This window comes from Boleophthalmus pectinirostris, unplaced genomic scaffold (genome assembly GCF_026225935.1).
Source record: "Boleophthalmus pectinirostris isolate CB_2022bp ecotype Guang Dong unplaced genomic scaffold, ASM2622593v1 HiC_scaffold_1, whole genome shotgun sequence".
Taxonomy (NCBI): domain Eukaryota; kingdom Metazoa; phylum Chordata; class Actinopteri; order Gobiiformes; family Gobiidae; genus Boleophthalmus; species Boleophthalmus pectinirostris.
In genome coordinates this window covers 10629541-10647752 of record NW_026570970.1, presented here as the reverse complement: position 1 = coordinate 10647752, position 18212 = coordinate 10629541, and the positions used below count along the sequence as shown (strand labels likewise).

At 39.4% G+C, this 18212-nt stretch overlaps 1 protein-coding gene across 1 annotated transcript; it reads left to right on the top strand.

Annotated features, from left to right (window-relative positions):
• The first annotated feature begins 1764 nt into the window (after window positions 1-1764).
• On the top strand, window positions 1765-9457 carry LOC110163931 (sterile alpha motif domain-containing protein 9-like). Its single transcript, XM_020928945.2, has 4 exons — window positions 1765-2200; window positions 2283-2374; window positions 2450-2499; window positions 4397-9457. Exons 3-4 carry the CDS (start codon window positions 2485-2487, stop codon window positions 8996-8998), a joined length of 4617 nt encoding a protein of 1538 aa, XP_020784604.2. The 5' UTR covers window positions 1765-2200; window positions 2283-2374; window positions 2450-2484; the 3' UTR covers window positions 8999-9457.
• Window positions 9458-18212: the final 8755 nt, after the last annotated feature.

Here is an 18212-nt window from a genome sequence, read left to right as displayed (position 1 = left end):
AACATTCCTTATCAGTTCAGGCACAATTACTGATCAATTGCAAACAGTAAATCTTCATTATTATACACAACTTAATTTTCTTTTTCATACAGACACAGTGCATTCGATTTTATATGTTTTTTAAATGTCATCATTGTACTTGATTCTTTTATTTCTTTGTCAAGACTCTTCCATAAGTGAACTCCTTTCACAGCGACACTTCGCTCCATAACCTTGGTTCTGAATCTGGGTTTTTTAAACATGTAGGTTCATTTTAAATTGTAGTGGCTTTGTTCTCATCTCAAACAGTTTTTGAATATTTACAGGTAATAAATTACACTTTGCTTTATACATGACTTTGAGGATACTTAAGTCAACAATATCCTGCATTATTAAAAGCCCGCGTTGCATGCTGGGAAATATTTTGGTCGGAGGCAAGAAACACAATAGCGGTCAAACACAGTACGTAACCTCACGTATTTATCCCCGATAATGGTAAATTACTGCTGCATTATCGGATGCACAAATAAAAGCACGGAAGAAGGAAAATGTCTTTTTCGTATTCTGAGTGAAAAGAACCGCTAACGGTGAATTAAATGGCTTTCAAACATCCGCAAAGCAAACGTAGAAGATCCTAACAAACCGTGGACTCCAACAAGTTCAACAACACATTGAGACTCTTGGAGGTTTTCATCTTTTCTGCTGTGAATGGCCCAAGAGTTTCCACCAAGTCATTGTGGATATCGCCAAAGTGAATATTTAGCCAGGTAGTTGGCGATTCAGACCAGAACTTTGGTTTGGTCCACCTTTTGTAGAGGTTGAAAAGGGTGATTTGGCTCCATCGATGCTTATGACCAATTTCTGGTCAAATCGTCTCTGTCTCTCTCGGGTCCTCTGCCGTTAGAGTGAATAAATAACCGGGATCAATACCCTTTACATGCTTTCTCGCTCCGTCCATCATGTTGAATTAGTGTTTATTGCCGCCGACCAAAATAATTCCCAGCATGCAACGCGCACTTTTGTCAACAATGAAACTCGCCTATTGAGAACAAGTGGGCCCTTCTTAAATGGGAGATTTACAGTGAAGAAAAACTGTACACCTCTCTGAGCAGTGTCTGTGAGGCTGTGATTACTGCTGCACAAAAAGTTGATCAACAGAAATGAAACTGAAACTAAAGAAGAGGGAAATGTACATTTTTCACGTAGTTGTGTAATAAATCTGCACATCAGTAGTTACCCAATAATTGCGCATGATTTTCTCCAGACTCAGAGCACCGTAGTTATTCAATTACAAAGTTCTCATAAATACAGCTTGCCTAATAATTATGCACACAATGTTTTGTTTTTTTTCTTAAATTTTCAGACAATCTTAATCTTTTTTTTAATCTGTGTTTGATAATGTGTGCATTGCAGTGGATTAAGGTAACAAAGTACAAAAGTACTACAAAATGCAGGTATCTGACTGTACTTTACTTTTACAGTGGATACTTTTTACTTTTACTTCACTACATTTAAGACTGTGAATCTGTACTTTCTAATCTACAATATTTTAGAAGTATTTTTATTTTTAAAGTAATTTTTGTGGTAAATTTATTTGGAGTTAACATCCCAACTTTATGCAAACCAAAATTCTTTTTCAAAATCACTACATTTCATGATATTCATCCTTCAGTTATTCTGCAAATCTCTGCAAAATACTCTACCCATGTAAGACAATGCATTGTGCAACATATGTCAGAAGTGGAAAAGGAGGAGTCTGGATCATACATTGCCCACGCTGGAGGGACACTGATTCAACTCTACGCTCGCAGAATCGTGCAAACTCTCCGCTAAAGGGGTATTATTTTACGATTTGAAGGCAAAATGGTAACTTTCAGCAGCTTTTTGTAAGTTCAGAATTAGATCAGATGACGAAACGGAGAAGGAGAGAGGACGTAGGAGCTCGTCCCGTCACGTGACGCCGGTGAGCAACGTATGATCAGCACTTTTTGAAGTTGGCTTCCTCTTGGATCCGACTACACCAGCAAACATGACCGCGGAGGCTTTGGTGGGCACTACGGCGCGATAAAACCCTCAATTGTGCCTCCGAAGGTAAAACGCAACCTTTTGTCATCTTCAAATCAGCGTAATGTGAAGCCATGCTCGAGGGAAAAGTCGATTCCGCTTTTTTTCCTCGGAGCTCCACGCGCCCTCCCGACGTGTCCATGGACTCGGAAAAACAGTTGGGTGAAAAGTTTGGATAGTCTGTTTATTAATGTCGTTACTGTTTATTATCTAAATGCACTTATTAATTTGCATCCCAGATACCGGAGACGTCCTGACATATAACCTAGAATCGATTACATCAGCAGCAGCTGTGGCCATGGATGAATACTTTTTCACGTGTCCTTTTCATGTAAGCATCCTTTTAACCCAAAATGATTTATATTTTTAAATGTGTTACTATTCATTCGTCTGTTATTTCTTGCAGAAGTTCCTTAAGTGACCTTCAGACCACCTTCTGTCATGGCTGAGATGCAGGTATGTCGTTACACTTTACACTTTAAACTCTGTCCCAGTTTTTATTTCCTAGTGATGGGACTAATGTTGACCCTAATAATCCGTGCTAAAGTTGGTCCAAAAAGATCGCGAAATAATATTATGAAATATGCGCGCGTTTAATTCACCCGTGAACAGCGCGGAACATGGAACCTTGGAGGTTTTAACACTTTAACACTTAATGTTGTTTGAAAAAGAAACATTTAGGCCCTTTTCACCCATAATAACATAGTTTAAAGTGACAAAGAAACCAAAGAAGTGCTCTTCCTGTCTGTGCACTCAGTGAACTCTCGCAAAATGCGGTTAAGCAGAAGAAGCGAGGCACAAGGGGAGAGGCAGAGGGAGAGAGAGGCACAAGGGGTGAGAGGCAGAGGGAAGAAAAGCAGAGGAGGAGAGAGGCAGAGGGGGAGAGAGGCACAAGTGGAGAGGCACTACCGTGCAATTTCCCTAGGGGGCGCTATTGCGCCACCTGAGATTTTCTTATATAAATCTGTTCAGGGTCGGGGTGTGAACCCACAATTAAAATTTGAATGAAATCGGCCAAAGTTTTGTGCCAGAATTTGTAGATTTTACCAATGGAGAGTTTATGCCATCGCTATGGCAACGACATAAAAAATATGACATGGGTGTCATTGACTTTTGGATCAGGATGCCAAAATGGAATTTTGTGCAAAGTTTCTGAAATTTTTGAACAACTATTTGGGAACAAAAGGTTTTCTCTCATATTAAATTTTGTTTCAATCTATAGGGGGCGCTAATGCACCAAATGAATAATTTTCACATTAAGTAGCTTCAGGGCAGAGAGTTTAACAACTGTTTCAAATTTCATTGAAATCGGAGTTCGTTTGAGCAAATGGGAGCAATTTGTAAATCTCCAAAATTGTGAGCATTTTTTGTTGCTTCACTGCTCAGAGATCGTAAGACGTGTGTGAAAAATTTGGATAACTTTTGATGTTCCACGTCTTGAGATAATATGGACCAAATTTGAGTTCGTTCGGAGGAGTTCGTAAAAGCTTAGCCAAATTTAAGCTAATATTACTGCCCCCTAGTGGAGCACACGGTGTTGGCGTAATAATATTTTTTCCTTGTCTTGACATGATCGACTTCTGTGTAAAATTTTATGATTGTACATGCAAATTTTTTTGTGTGTCATTCGTATTCCCTAATGCATTTTTGAGTCGTTTGGGGGCGCTGACGAGCCATTTTATTTATTTTTGGAAAATGAAAATAGCCAAAAGTTAGAGAAGCGCGAGTTTTACCAGATGGCAAAATTTCAGGACTTTTCGTCATTGTTCAGTGGATGAAAAATGGGTGAGTTGGTTAGGAGAATAACCAACCGATATGAGAACAATGTTCCGCTTTTTTTTGGCCGATAAACTATACATTTTCGGAAACCTCTGGCGCATTGCTACGTGATGGCGAGGGTCCCTGGTCACTACGGGCGAGTCACGTCGCGCCATTCCATTTTTTGGCCACTTGGAGCATCGCTTTGCGATACTAATAGGCCCTTCGCCAGCCTCTGGCGCTCGGGCCTAATAATTATGAGCTAAATATATGTCCAGTAATTGTGTGGTGTGATGTGGGTGGTGACAGAGCGGTTTATTCAGGTTGTGTTACATTAATGATAGTTGGAGTTAATTCTGCTGTCTCTTCCACCTAAAATATGTACTAAATACATCAACAGAGAACTCCAGGGGCAGCAGTAGTTAAATTGTGTACCCACCACTACCCTTATGATCAACAGCTTGATCCCATCTTCAGTCAGTGCATGCTTTTGATTCCTTTGTGCTGTTTTTGTATTTTAAAATGTATGAAGTAAATAAATATGATGCAAACACACATTTCCTCACAATTACTTTGTATTTGTTTTATTTTATAGAAGAATGACCTGGATCTATCAACTGACATGGAGCACTGGAGCAAAGATCAAGTGAGAGAATGGGCTCTCAGACTGGAAGGTGTAGATGACACCGCTGCAAACACACTGTTTGAGCAGGACATTACAGGACCTAGTCTTATGCTTTTAAAGGCAGAAGATCTGACAAACATAAGTGTGAAACTTGGCCCTGCAAAAGTTCTACTTCATTCCAGAGATGAAACTGTCAAGTTAAAAAAAGAGCAACCAGAAATATGTCCTGGAAGACCATGCAAACCATATCCCTTTTATAGGTGTCATGACACTTATAGATACATGGAAGGCAGCATTCTGGATGTAACAGAATCTGGGGCATCAGACTTTTATGAACCATGTCATGAATACAAAGCTTTTACCAACACTACTGAAGAAACTAAAATGATCAAGTTTACTTCTGAGGTCATACGCTTTGCAGCTGCTTGCATGAACAGCCGCACCAACGGCACCATTCATTTTGGAATAGGGGATGTGCCAGAATTTACTCACGGTCAAGTCTTGGGTGTGGTTGTTGAAAAAGATCGAGAGGTATATGACAAAACTTTAAGACATGCTATCAGTCAGTGTTTTGAGTTAAAACATGTAAAGACAGCCCAAACATGCATTAAACCCCCTCGATTTGTCAGTGTCCTCAACACAAACTTGACTTCATCTGAAAAGTTTGTGATTGAGGTAGATATAGTACCTGATTCATCATTATGTGAAAAGAATATCTATCACACAGTCAACTGCAGCATCAAAAAGAAGAAAAATAATGCAAAAGCATCTGAAGGTGAACAGAAGCAGTTTTTTGTTCGAGAGGGGGGCAGCAGTAGAAACCTCCTGGCTCCAACTACAAATGCCAAACCAATGCATGAATTCAACAACTTTGTTGCCAGTGTACCACAATTACTTGAACTCCGAAGGCAGGCAGAGGAGAAACACCTGAACAAGGTGAAAAATCACGTCCACGGTTCTAAGCTATGTCAGATGATCACTGGGGGAACTGGCTCCTTGGACAAGTCTTTCTATGAGCACTACATTATAGTCACCAATAAATCTCACCCCATTCAGCTGGACTCCATTGGTTTCCTTGTTGAACTCAATCCTGTAGCAGTGCTGGACTTTGATCCCCAGTCCTGTCAAAATGGGCTATGTGAGGGCTTTGAAAAGAAAAGTCCTGTTAATCTTCATTCACCAGACAGGTATAAAATCACAGAATCTGTTGAGGACATTGCTAAAAAACTGCAGCTGACTCGAAGTACCAGCTGGGTGTTCTGCAATGGAAAAACTGGTGAAGAGCAGCCGTCTGAGATAAATCTGTGGCTGATGGACAAAGGAGCGTCAGTTCGAAATGTGATTTCTTTTTTATGTCGAAAAGATGTTCTTCGAAACAAAAGGTTTCTTGTTGTATTTGTACTTCTGTCAAGAGTAAATGACAAAATGGATCCACTGGTGGAGACCTTTTGTACATTTTATCAGGAGCTGAAAGGCACAGAGCAGATTCTTTGTATTTGTGAAAATGAGAATGCATTTACCTCCTGGAAAAACTTGATAGACGCTCGCTGTGAAGTGGACATCTCAAATAGATGCATTTATGAGCTCAGCTTTGCAGAGGTCAATGGCACCATCTTGAGCCTTCTGTCAGAGAACCGCAGGAGCAGCCGATTCCTCCCGGGAGCTGGAGGGAGCAGAGTGTGTCTGGAGAAGAAAGTGGAGCGCCAGCTCACTACGCTGGATGTTCTGTGTGTGAATCAGTGTGAAGGAGGAAATGAGGACCAAGTCTCCATCGAGCAGAACTTCTACAGAGGGGGAGAAGTGTCCTGGTGGAACTTCTATTTCTCTGAGCAGCCTGGCTCCATGCCGTTTATTAAAAGGGATAAGTTTGTTTACATAACTGACACACTCATCCCAGACTTGTGTTCTCTGAGAAAAGCTTGTGTCCTCTTGAACCTTCTACATGTACCTGGATGTGGTGGCACCACTTTGGCCAAACACACTCTGTGGACTTTCAGAGGAAAATTCCGTTGTGCTGTTCTTATTGACAACGACGCCGACCCAGTTACAGTGGCAGAACATGTGTTCACCCTCCTGCAGTACGGCTGTAAAGAGCAAGAACTCCCAGTGCCTGTGTTGTTGATGATTGATGATTTTGAAGACATGGAAAAGGTCTTCAACTTACAACAGCTGATTGAAAAACAGTGTTTGAGCAGCAGTGTCCAGTCCAGGTCTCCACAGGTGATCCTCCTCAACTGCATGAGGTGTGAACACATTTTTGGACCAACTGATCCAACTGAAGACACTGTATTCATTGGGAATAAACTCACAGATGATGACCAGAAACAATTTGACCAGAAATTAGCAGAAATGGAAAAAACACATGATGATACTAAAACCTTTTATGGATTCATGGTCATGAAAAGCAACTTCAACACTGAGTACATTCGAAGTGTTGTTCATCACACCCTTCAGAGTTTCAACATGGAGCAAAAACATGCTCAGCTTCTAGCAGTGTTAGCACTAAGCAGCGTCTACTGCAAACATGCAGCTCTGTCTGTCTCTTTGTGCGAGGAATATCTTATGTTGCCAAAGCCATATTTTGGAGACAGTGAAGTTGAAGAAGGTTTTAAACAGTTTTCAACTTTAATCTTGTCCTGTGACATAAGATCTAAGGTTCTGTTTAAAGGAGTTAGAATGATCCATTCACAAATTGCACTGCACTGCCTGAAGGAAATGAACTTAACACATAAAGTCAGCAAAGCAGAGATTGCAAACTTCATTCTGACAACTGATGAACTTTATGACTGCACACAGGGTAAAAACAAACTCATGCAGGATATTCACAACATTTTAGTCAAAAGATATCCTTTTGGGCAAGAAGCTCCTTCTCAACCTTCTGTTCTTGCCAGTGCCTCACGTCACAAACCCACCAGCTGTACTGAGCAGGAGGATAAAATGAAGGAGGAAAAAGTGGAGTCTCGGTTTTCTCCCCTCATTCGAGATATTGAAAGTGAAACTCCAGGGCTGGAAGAGGATGTTCTTATAAATGCTTCCTCTAGGTTTCAAAAGGATGCCATTATTGCTCAGTTACTAGCCCGGTACTACTACCTTAAAAAGAAAGATTTTAATGAAGCAAAAAGCTGGGCAAGAAGATCCAAACATTTTTCCCAAAAGAACAGCTCGTACATCTCTGACACCTCAGCACAGGTTATAAAACATGAGCTGAAATATTCCATTGCAAATGAAAACTTCGCCATTGACCCTGAAGCTCTACAAAAACTTTTGAAACTGGCCAAATCTGCAATGGGTGCATTCAAAGAAACCCAACAGCTTGCAAAGCACGAGTCATTCCAAAGGTTACAATCCAAAAGAGACTACAGCCCTTTAAATACCTCTGGATTCCTTGGGGAGATACAAGTGTGTGTACACATTATTGAAGTGCTTGAAAAAATCCCTTTATTCTCAAGTGGGAAGGTTCGCCATGACCTTTTGTGTTCCATGCTTTCTGGAAGAACAAAACTTGACCAAATGAAAGACCATGATCCTGAATATAAGAACCATGTACAATTCTACAAGGTTCTTGAAGAATTTGCTGAAATGCTGTACAGTCTCAAAAACATGATGAAATCAAATTTTGACTTTCTTGTCAAATTTAATGTAAACCTGGCATCTAAATTTGGGATGAGAGAAAGCTGTGACCAAATAGCCAAAAGTGAACTTTCCCGATGCTTTGGTAAATTTGCACAACTTTTCTGTTTGACAGAATCAGAACCTTTGCTCAATAAAAGCATGAACACCATACTGAAGCTACATAAGGCCAGGCAATTCATTGAGAAGGAAGAACTTGATACATACTCTGGAATTTTGAATTGTCTTTCAAATGACAATAAACAAGAAATCTTGGGTGACATTGTCAGTGCGTACAAATTTATTTACAACTCTGACAACTGCAGTCCTGTTGAAAAAATGAACTACATCTACATGAATGTTGTGCTCAGTTGTATCAATCTGAAATTGATTGAGGAGCCATTTCCAAGACTGGTTAATATTCTGTGCAAATGTCTTAAGGATCCATTACCAAAGGCTAATTTGCCTCTCTACTTCATTGCAGTCCTTCTGTTATGGCCACAGCAACAGCGACACTTAAACTGGCCAGAGAGTGCTGATCTGCGGAGTTACATCTCTCACATGAAGACCGCCTTTCACACTGAGATGAAACACATATACAATGGCAAGAGACCCATTGTCCACTTCTTCCTGGGAAAAAAGGCTGGTTATGAACGTATAGTGCATCTGGGGGAAGTCAAAAGATGTAGCAAGGCTGAGAAGGACCAGTTTGCCTCCAAATGGGAAAATGGAGTGATATGGAAAAACCCCAAAGTACAAGAGCTTCTTTGCAGAGTAACTGGGAAAGTGAGATCCAGAACCATTCTGGTCCGTACTGTCATTCCTGACGTAAATATTGAAGTCACACCACAATTTCAAAGTCAACTTCGAGGTTACAGAGAGGGCTCCACTGTATCGTTCTTTATTGGGTTTTCAATGCAAGGGCCTCTTGCAATTGACATTGACAATATTAAACTAGATTAAAGTAGGCCTAACTATGCAGTCTGATACGACACTGTTGTCAAAATGTTATCCATTTCTTTTTTCTATTCCAACTTTTTTTTTTTATATAATCACTATTTACTTGTCTATATTCATAAGAAGTTTTTATAATATATAAACTCACCAATCTTGTTGCACATCTTTATGAATGTAAACCTAAAAAAACTGTTCTTCTGTAACTAACATAAATCATACATCGTCTTTTATCCAACAACTTTTCACCTGACATGAAATATATAACTGTTTGTTTGTTTGATTTATAAATTATTAAATACAACAATACTTGACTAAATTGAGTGTATTGATATTTATTATTAATTGTTAATCTCATCCATGACCAAATAATGAACATTTAGCACGGTTGCCATGGTAATAAAAATTCAAAGCATGATAAATCAATCTTTGTGTCCGTTAATAATAAAATGGTACATTACTTTTCAACTCTTGTATAAATTTATATATGACATAGACTCAAATATCAAAGACCTAATAACTGTAACATGATTGATTTATTTGAGTGAGTTTATAATATTTGCCTGTCAAATCCAGAATGATATCTGTGAAAATGAACCTGTGAAATGAAGGAACTCATTGGACACCTTTCATTTACAAATAAAATCACCTGTGATATTTGTTCCCTTTCTTTTCATGGACAAACCATTCTTGTCCCTGATTGGCTAATCCACCTGTCAATCACGCCCATCTGAAAACTGGAAGATTTCACCATTAACCCAACTCACGTTTTTGTAAAGTATTAAAGAAGTGTGTGTTCTGGATCACAGGCAATGTCATTTTCATTTGATAAATAATAAATATTAAGCATGTTAATGTTTTGTTAAATGTAAAGCCAAAAAGAAAGTTTTCACATTACTTCATTTATTAACATGTCTTTTCTCCACATCTCAAGAATCAAGAAATGTATTTACCATTTGTGCGTCCACACACATCGTGATCTGAGAGAAGAGAGTTATGTCTACTGTCGTCCAGCAGAGGTCAGTGTAACAGTATTTTTCAAGAATGGCTCGTGTCAAAGTATTGTTTCTACATCTATTAATGCATTTTATTTAGAAGCGTCTTTCTGGGCACTCAGGGACACCAATTAAACGAAATAATTAAAAACTTTTATTTACAAACAATTACAACTATCTTATCTTACCAATAATACAGCACTAACATATGCACTTATATAATTATGCCTTATTTTACTCCATCTTTTTTGCTACTTATTTACAATTTACTATGACCATTTATATTTTTTTCACTTTGTTATTATATTATATTGTGATGTATGTAGGAAGTGTCCAAGTAATTTCCCTTATGGATCAGTAAAGTTTGTCTAAGTCTAATAAACATACCTGACTGAAAAAGACTTTATATAAAAAAGTATAAAAAGAGTATAGAGTACAGTACGAAATTAATATAGTGAGGCTAAATGTTTCCTAAGGGGATTAATGGTTGTTATCAATACAGTTTTAATTTTATATTTTCTATATTTTCTCTCTTTGCATCATCTTCAGATATTGAGCTATAGCCTTAGTCAGGACTTTGTGTGATTTTTTCTCTTTTGTCAATGTGTGAATGTTTTTGTTGTAGGGTAATTAAAGATATCTTAAATAATTGTAGGTGTGCTAGATTAGAAACTATTTAATTCACCATGAGGTCAAAGCGTCTCTATTGTGATATAAAATGTATTGAAGATCAGTGTTTCCCAAACTTTTTCTGGGGACCCATATTTTAAAAGTCACCCAAGTCAATAGACATGATTCGTAAATCAGAATATAAAGGTGGATTTGACCATTATTGAACATAAATGAGGAGATTTTATTGTTGACTGAGTGATCAAGTTTTAAATAATGAAAAACAGTCACTGAACCAGCAATAAAAGGATCCATAAATCGACTATCTGGACATTAAATGTAGCCCATTTCTTTTTTCTTTTCAACATTCAATTGAACCAGTAATACTGGAACAAAATAGCCAATAAAATAATTATAAAAAGATTAGAAATCATACAAAACATGTCTTAATGTTTCAACATTTCTAATGAGACAGGTGCACCTGTTTGTGTTTTTGTGGAGTGTTCCAGTCCGGGGTGCAGGAGGAGAGCGCAGTGGCAGATCAGGTGCACCATTCAGTCTGTTTTTGTGCTTTGTTTTCATTTTTGTGAGCAGAGAAAATCCCAATTCACACATATATGTAGTAGCAAAAGGAATAAGCATAGAAACACTGGCCCTACTGAGGACAGGAGATTCACTCGCGCTCTCATGTGTCAGAACTGTATATTGCAGATAAACATGCAGATCGTGACAAGGCCACCCCCCCAAAAAAACCTCTCGCGGCCCAGTCTTTGGAAAACAATGTTCTAGAGTACAGTATGCTGTGGAAATCCTCAGTCAAACTCGTTGCAGTACCACTAAGAACCAGCAGAGAGCAGCACCTCAGGCCTGCTGCTCAGACTTCTAATCTGCACTCAACAAACAAGTAAAGATGTTTTTTAAAAGCTGTTATCTATATATTTTATCTATTACCTATCACAAAATAGCCAATGTCTAATAAGTAAGGCATTGGGCCGTGTCCCTCGTGGTGTCCTGTGGGGGGTGCTCTGGGAGTATGGGGTCCGGGGCCCTTTGCTAAGGGCTGTCTGGTCCCTGTATGACCGGAGCAGGAGCTGTGTTCGCATTGCCGGCAGTAAGTCAGACCTGTTCCCGGTGCAAGTTGGACTCCGCCAGGGCTGCAGAATTTCTAGGCACAGTCAGGGGGGACCAAAGGATCTCATCTCTGTTGTTTGCAGATGATGTTGTCTTGTTGGCTCCGTCGAACCAGGACCTGCAATGTGCACTGGGGCGGTTTGCAGCCGAGTGTGAAGCGGCTGGGATGAAGATCAGCTCTTCTAAGTCCTGAGGCCATGGTTCTCGACCGGAAAAAGGTGGCTTGCCCTCTCCGGGTGGGTGGGGAGTCTTTGCCTCAAGTGGAGGAGTTCAAGTATCTCGGGGTCTTGTTCACGAGTGAGGGAAGGACGGAACGTGAGATTCACAGGTGGATCGGTGCAGCATCTGCGGTGATGCGGTCGCTGTATCGGACCGTTGTGGTGAAGAGGGAGCTGAGTCGAAAGGCGAAGCTCTCCATTTACCGGTCAGTCTTCGTTCCTACTCACACCTATTTTCATGAGCTCTGGGTAATGACCAAAAGGACGAGATCGCAGATACAAGCGCTTGAAATGGGTTTCCTCCGCAGGGTGGCTGGGCGCTCTCTTAGAGATAGGGTGAGAAGCTCAGTCACACGGGAGGAGCTCGGAGTAGAGCCGCTGCTCCTCCACGTCGAGAGGAGCCAGTTGAAGTGGCTCGGGCATCTGTTCCAGATGCCTCCTGGGCGCCTCCCTCGGGAGGTGTTCCGGGCATGTCCCACCGGGAGGAGGCCCCGGGGAAGACCCAGGACACGCTGGAGGGACTATGCCTCTCGGCTGGCCTGGGAACGCCTCGGGGTCCCCCCGGAGGAGCTGGAGGACGTGTCTGGGATGAAGGAAGTCTGGGAGTCCCTGCTTAGGCTGCTGCCCCCGCGACCCGACCCCGGAAAAGCGGAAGAAAATGGATGGATGGATAATAAGTAACAAGATGTAGATATACATTTAGAATACCACAAGTTAAAACCATATTTCAGAACAATCTTCTTGGAGAATTCTTGAAGATTTATATTTTTCTTTTTGTTATTATAATTTACGGTTATGTGTGAGCTACTGTGTCCAAATAATTTCCCTTGTGGGTCAATAAAGTTCATCAAAGTCGAAGTCTTAAACAAATGAGGAACAACATTTCCATGGAGATAAGCAGATGGACAAGGTTTGTGGAGATGCAAGCCGGCTCGGAGTAAGAACCCTTGTTTTTTAGTGCAATAAAAACATCCAATTTATTTATTTATTGGCAAAAAATTACACAGTGGGGCTTTAAATGTGTGTAACTTTTCCGGTGGAAGGTCGGTCAAATGCTTTTCTCCATGGAGATGTTATTGCTTTGTCTTTTCTGTCTTCACGGAGACCAAACCGGACCAAGTCATAGATCAGATCTGTGGAGAGGCGACCCCGCTCACAGTCAGAATTCCTGTTTTTCTAGGCATTTTTGAGCTAAAGTCAGAGCTGTTTAATGTTGTACTGCGGAAAATTCCAAGCAGAGCAATGACATATCCATAGAAACAAGACTGTGACGAACCCCCAAACAAAAAGTTACACAGTGGGGCTTTAAGATTGACTGGGGTATTTTATTTTATTTTTTTATAGGAACCTTCAAAAGTGAGAGCCGAGGAGAGCCATGGGGACCTTCTCCAGATCTCGTGATAGCAAAGAGATGACGACACCTGGACACAAAGTAAGTACAGAGTATATTTTTAACTTGTCTATGTTCATGTGGTGGGTGTTGTACACTATTATGCACTTTTAGTCTACTACTCAGTTTGTTGTGATGCTCTAACATAATTTCGGTGTTATTTTATAAGACACTGACAATAAAGGAATTGAACTTACCATGTATTTTATTGACAGGGTGACTTCAAATCAATTTTTACTTGTGTGAATGATAGAAAAACTGGATTTGACGAAATTAATGTTTGCAATTTCACCTGTTTGTGAAGTTGGAAAATCACCTGAATGATTCCACAGAAATAGAAAGATACCTGTGTAATCCCTCAGTTGTCCAGGTAGGATCCACAACAAAAGAAAAGTTATATTCTGTCAACTGGACAAAAGTTTTAGAGCTTCTTCTTCTTCTTCTGCTTCAGTTCTGGTCAGACGCTGGTGGACACTGCCTTATATCTGTCTGAAGGGAGGAGCTAACTACACTGAAACTAACACACCTATTTCAGTCCAATTCAGTCTTTATCAAGAACCTAAATATCTGATTCATAGTTATTAATTAGTAAAAAATAATATTAAACATTGCAGGTTATAATGTATACAGACATGACCGCCAAAGTCTCCACAATTTAGAAGTGAATCTGACAGTGCTCCTCACAGAACAAACTGGACTAGAGCTTTCATGATCTGACTGTTCAGGTTCATAGCTTTACACATAAATGAATACATTTGTTTACAGTTACAGCTACAGTAAGTGTGAGTTCTCATATTTGCATAATTGTTCAGGCCCCTAATGGGTGAATGGGTGATTTCTGTCACTATAGAACAATAAAACCATACTTCAGAACATTATTCGTATGAGTTTTATATCATACTGGGGAATATTGTTAGCCTGATTCATCTGCTGGTTTCACTTCGTGGAAACCGTCTGACCTTGCAGCATTAGAATTTGTTTGCTCAACGGTAGGCAGTGCTTTTTTTATTTAACCAATAGCTGCTACTTGGTCGTGACGTGTGTAAAGCGCCGGAACGCTCAGTGGTGTCCAAGTAATTGCAGCAAACAAAGCAGAGAGTGAACATGTCTGTCAATGATCATTGTCGTTTCTGCGAGATGAACTTGCGAATTAAAGGTGCAATAAAAAAATGCGAAGTTTGTATGTGACAAAGGAAGTGTAAAGGAGGATTGCAACTTGGGTTGGTTCAGCTCTTTGCTGATTGGCCGGTGCGCGGTCTACAACTTCCGGGGTTCTTGCAAATCATCTAGAGCAGGGGTGTCCAACCTTTGTTCATCAAGGGCCACATATCTAAACGTAGATAAAGCAGAGGGCTGATTTAGGGCCATAGACTGGTGCTGAATACAGTGAATAAATGAAATATGTGCATATTTTATATGTTAGAATGAGCCATCAGTCTTTATTCATGCTAAGATCCTTAAAAACATACACTAAATATTCAATATTAGCTATATCTAGGTAGAGTTTCAAAAAACTTGCAGTAAAAAATAAATTTTTAATTGATGCAAGGTAATTTGGGCCAATTCACCTTGAACTCTGAGGGCTAAGAAAAATTTGTCTGAGGGCCGCATTTGGCCCCTGGGCCATAGTTTGGACATGCCTGGGCTAGTGTATTCTGATTCCTGACCTATAGTCGCTGGAGAGAAATGGAATTGAGCGGAGGCACTAGGTGGCGCCAGCCTGGCTAGAATATTAGGCAAAGGAACAATATTTTCATGGAGATAAGCAGGTGGATGAGCAGGTTTGTGGAGATGCAAGCCAGCTCAGAGTAAGGACACGTTTTTAAGTGCAATAAAACAACCAAAATTAGTTTTAACTTCTTGGGTTCTTTTCAAAGACAATACTTCTTGTAGCGGGCATGCACCTTTTCCAGCCTCTCCAAATGGTGAAGTGCTTTGACACCTTTTTGTCCAAATCTTCTTCTTATTAAGCCAAAGATGTTCATTTTGTCTTTTTATGTACTTTAACTTCTTGGGTCTTTAAAAAGTATTGTGTTTACAAAGAAACCAAGAAATTAAAGGACAAAAGAAGACAAAATTAACATCTTTGGCTTAAACAAAATGAGTCTTTCTTAAACACAGTGGAGCTTTAAGATGGACTGCACTATTTTTTTCTTGTATAGGAAAAATTCAACTCTTGTCAGGAGCAATGTACATACACGAAGAAATATTTGTTTACAGTTAGCTAGATCTGTTGAGTGTGAACTGTGCCTGAGTCATATTTATGTAATCGTTAAGGACCATAATACGTGAAAGGGTTGATTTCTTTTGCTCTAGATAAGTAAAAAAAACGCACTTTGGAACATTATTCATAGCGACAGATGAGTTTTAAGTCATACTGTGGAATATTATAGGCAAAGGAACAACATTTCCATGGAGAACAGGTTTGTGGAGATGTGGAACTACCATATTTGCAGTAAAACACCCCAAATTTGTCTTTTTAATGGCTAAAAAGTTCCACAGTGAGGCTTTAAGATTGACTGCGCTATTGCTTTCTTGTACAGGGAAAATTCAGATCTTGTCAGGAGCGGCGCAGCGCCATGGAAACCTTCTCCAGATCTCCTGACGTGACGACGAGGATGACGACGCCACGACTCGAAGTAAGTAAATTGTGCTTTTTTTTTTTTACTTTTCGATTTGGATTCCCGTAGACAGGGTGAGTTCAGGTAAAATTTGAGACCTGTGATGATAAATGTTGCTTCCCACTAGGCCTAAACTGCAGAATAAAGGCTTTTGGAGTCAGTTGAAACCTATGTGTGGACGGTCATAAACAAAACATGTATTACAAAGAACCCTTACCTTCTACTTTGTGAATCAGTGCGTTGATTTTAAGTACAGGCTCCCAGTGCTGGGTCAGAAAATGTTTGTTCGACATCAGAAAGCGCCTTCAATTACGCTTCCGCCTACTTAAAGAATCGCAAAAACAACAGGCAGCAGATACATGTGCAAAGAATTAAAGGAGGCGAGATTAAACGTGCATTGTGAAACTTTTCTGGTGGAGGGTCTGTCAAATGATTTTCTCCGTGTGTTCACAGTGTGGTTTTAAATCTTTCTAACTTCATGGAGACCAAACCAGGCCAAGTTAGAGGTTAGATCTGCGGAAAAGCGACCCCGCTCACAGTCAGAATTTCTGTTTTCTAGGTGTTTTTGAGCGATAAACCCACCTGTAATTGAATAAATGTAAAAGTAGAGCTGTTTAATGTCATATTGTGGAACATTACAAGCAAATGATTGACAAGGGGAGTGTCATCAGTGGAGAAAATAAAAGGGTTTCCAATGAGGTTAAGGGAATATCGAAATTTGATTAAATTATTTATCTGTTTAAAAGTGTAGGGTTATGGAGTTGTTGACTGAAGACGTGATTTTAAGTGAATTCTACTTTATAGTCAAGACAAATGGGAATGACTAGGACAAATGTTATTGATCAAGGAGATTTATAAACACTCGCAATTGACCATTTAAGAATATTTATTAATAAGAAAAAGCAATTCGTTTGGTAATGAATCTCTAAATAATAATAGTAGTAAAGCAATTTGTCAAAAAGAGAACACATACAGTACATGTCTGTATTTGTGACCAAGTCGTTGTTTTGCACATCTCAAGTAAGTCTCAAGTCTTTGACCTCAAGTCCGAGTCAAGTCCCAAGTCAAATACAGGCAAGTCCAAGTCGAGTCTCGAGTCACCGGCCCATAAGTCCACGTCAAATCCAAGTCGTCTGCTTTGAGCTTCAAGTCATTTCGAGTCTTTAAACCAAAAGTACCAAATGTAGCTTCGATTTTTGCACTTTACGAGTTTTAAGATAAATTGTACTTTAAAAATCATAGTATATTTATTTATGATTATTTATAGAAGTATGTAAGAGTTGAAGAAATTAAAATTTTTCCTTTTTAAATGTCCTGACAAGATCTTAGTGTGAATAATTACGGTCAGAGTCTTCTCAAGTCACAGGCCTCAAGTCCGAGTCAAGTCCCAAGTCACTAACCTTCAAGTCCAAGTCGAGTCCCAAGTCTTAGTCCGTTTTATCAAGTCAAGTCTCAAGTCCTAAAATTAATGACTCAAGACACGACTTGCAAGTCCCCACCTCTAACAGAAAGTCATTTTTTATATATGATAGTTGGAATCCATGTAGTTTTGGGTCAGGATCTGCAAAGTTCTGTTTTTTATTTATATTTATTTGACTGGAACAACCAAGTATGTTTCATGTACTCATGTCACACACGTATATTAATATGCTATGCCGTATATTTTGTGCAGTAATGACTTTGACACTTCTTAATTCATGAAGCATCTGTTTTAAAAATGTAGAGAAATTTATACAAACAGAAGGTTTCAATTAGAAAGATTTTAATTTTATTTTGTGTTGTAGTTTAACTTAGAGCTGGGTGCAGTTCAGATTTTCAGTAGCACATACCAACACTTAGAAGATATTTAGTTTACTATTTCAGTGAATTAAATCATATTATTAGTAGGGTTTGTTTTGTTTCATTATGTGTTAGTTCAAATTAAGAACAAAAGGCCTGTTCTCATGATCCATACATCAACTTTCAGCCAAATTATTGAGCTGGAAGTGCCAGGTAGTTTTTTGCAGCAGTGTGTAAAGTTCCTTAAACTAAAGAATAAGTCCACAATGAAAAATACACAAGGTGGTCGTCTATATTAGTGTTTCCCAAAGACTGGGCCGTGACTCTCAGGTGGGTCACAAGAGATTTTTTTTAGGGTCGCCTGATCTGCTGCTGCGGCGCTCTCCTCCTGCACCCCGGACAGGCCCAGGTTAAGACATGTTTTGTATAATTTCTAATCTTTTTATAATTATTTTAGTGACTATTTTGTTCCAATATTGC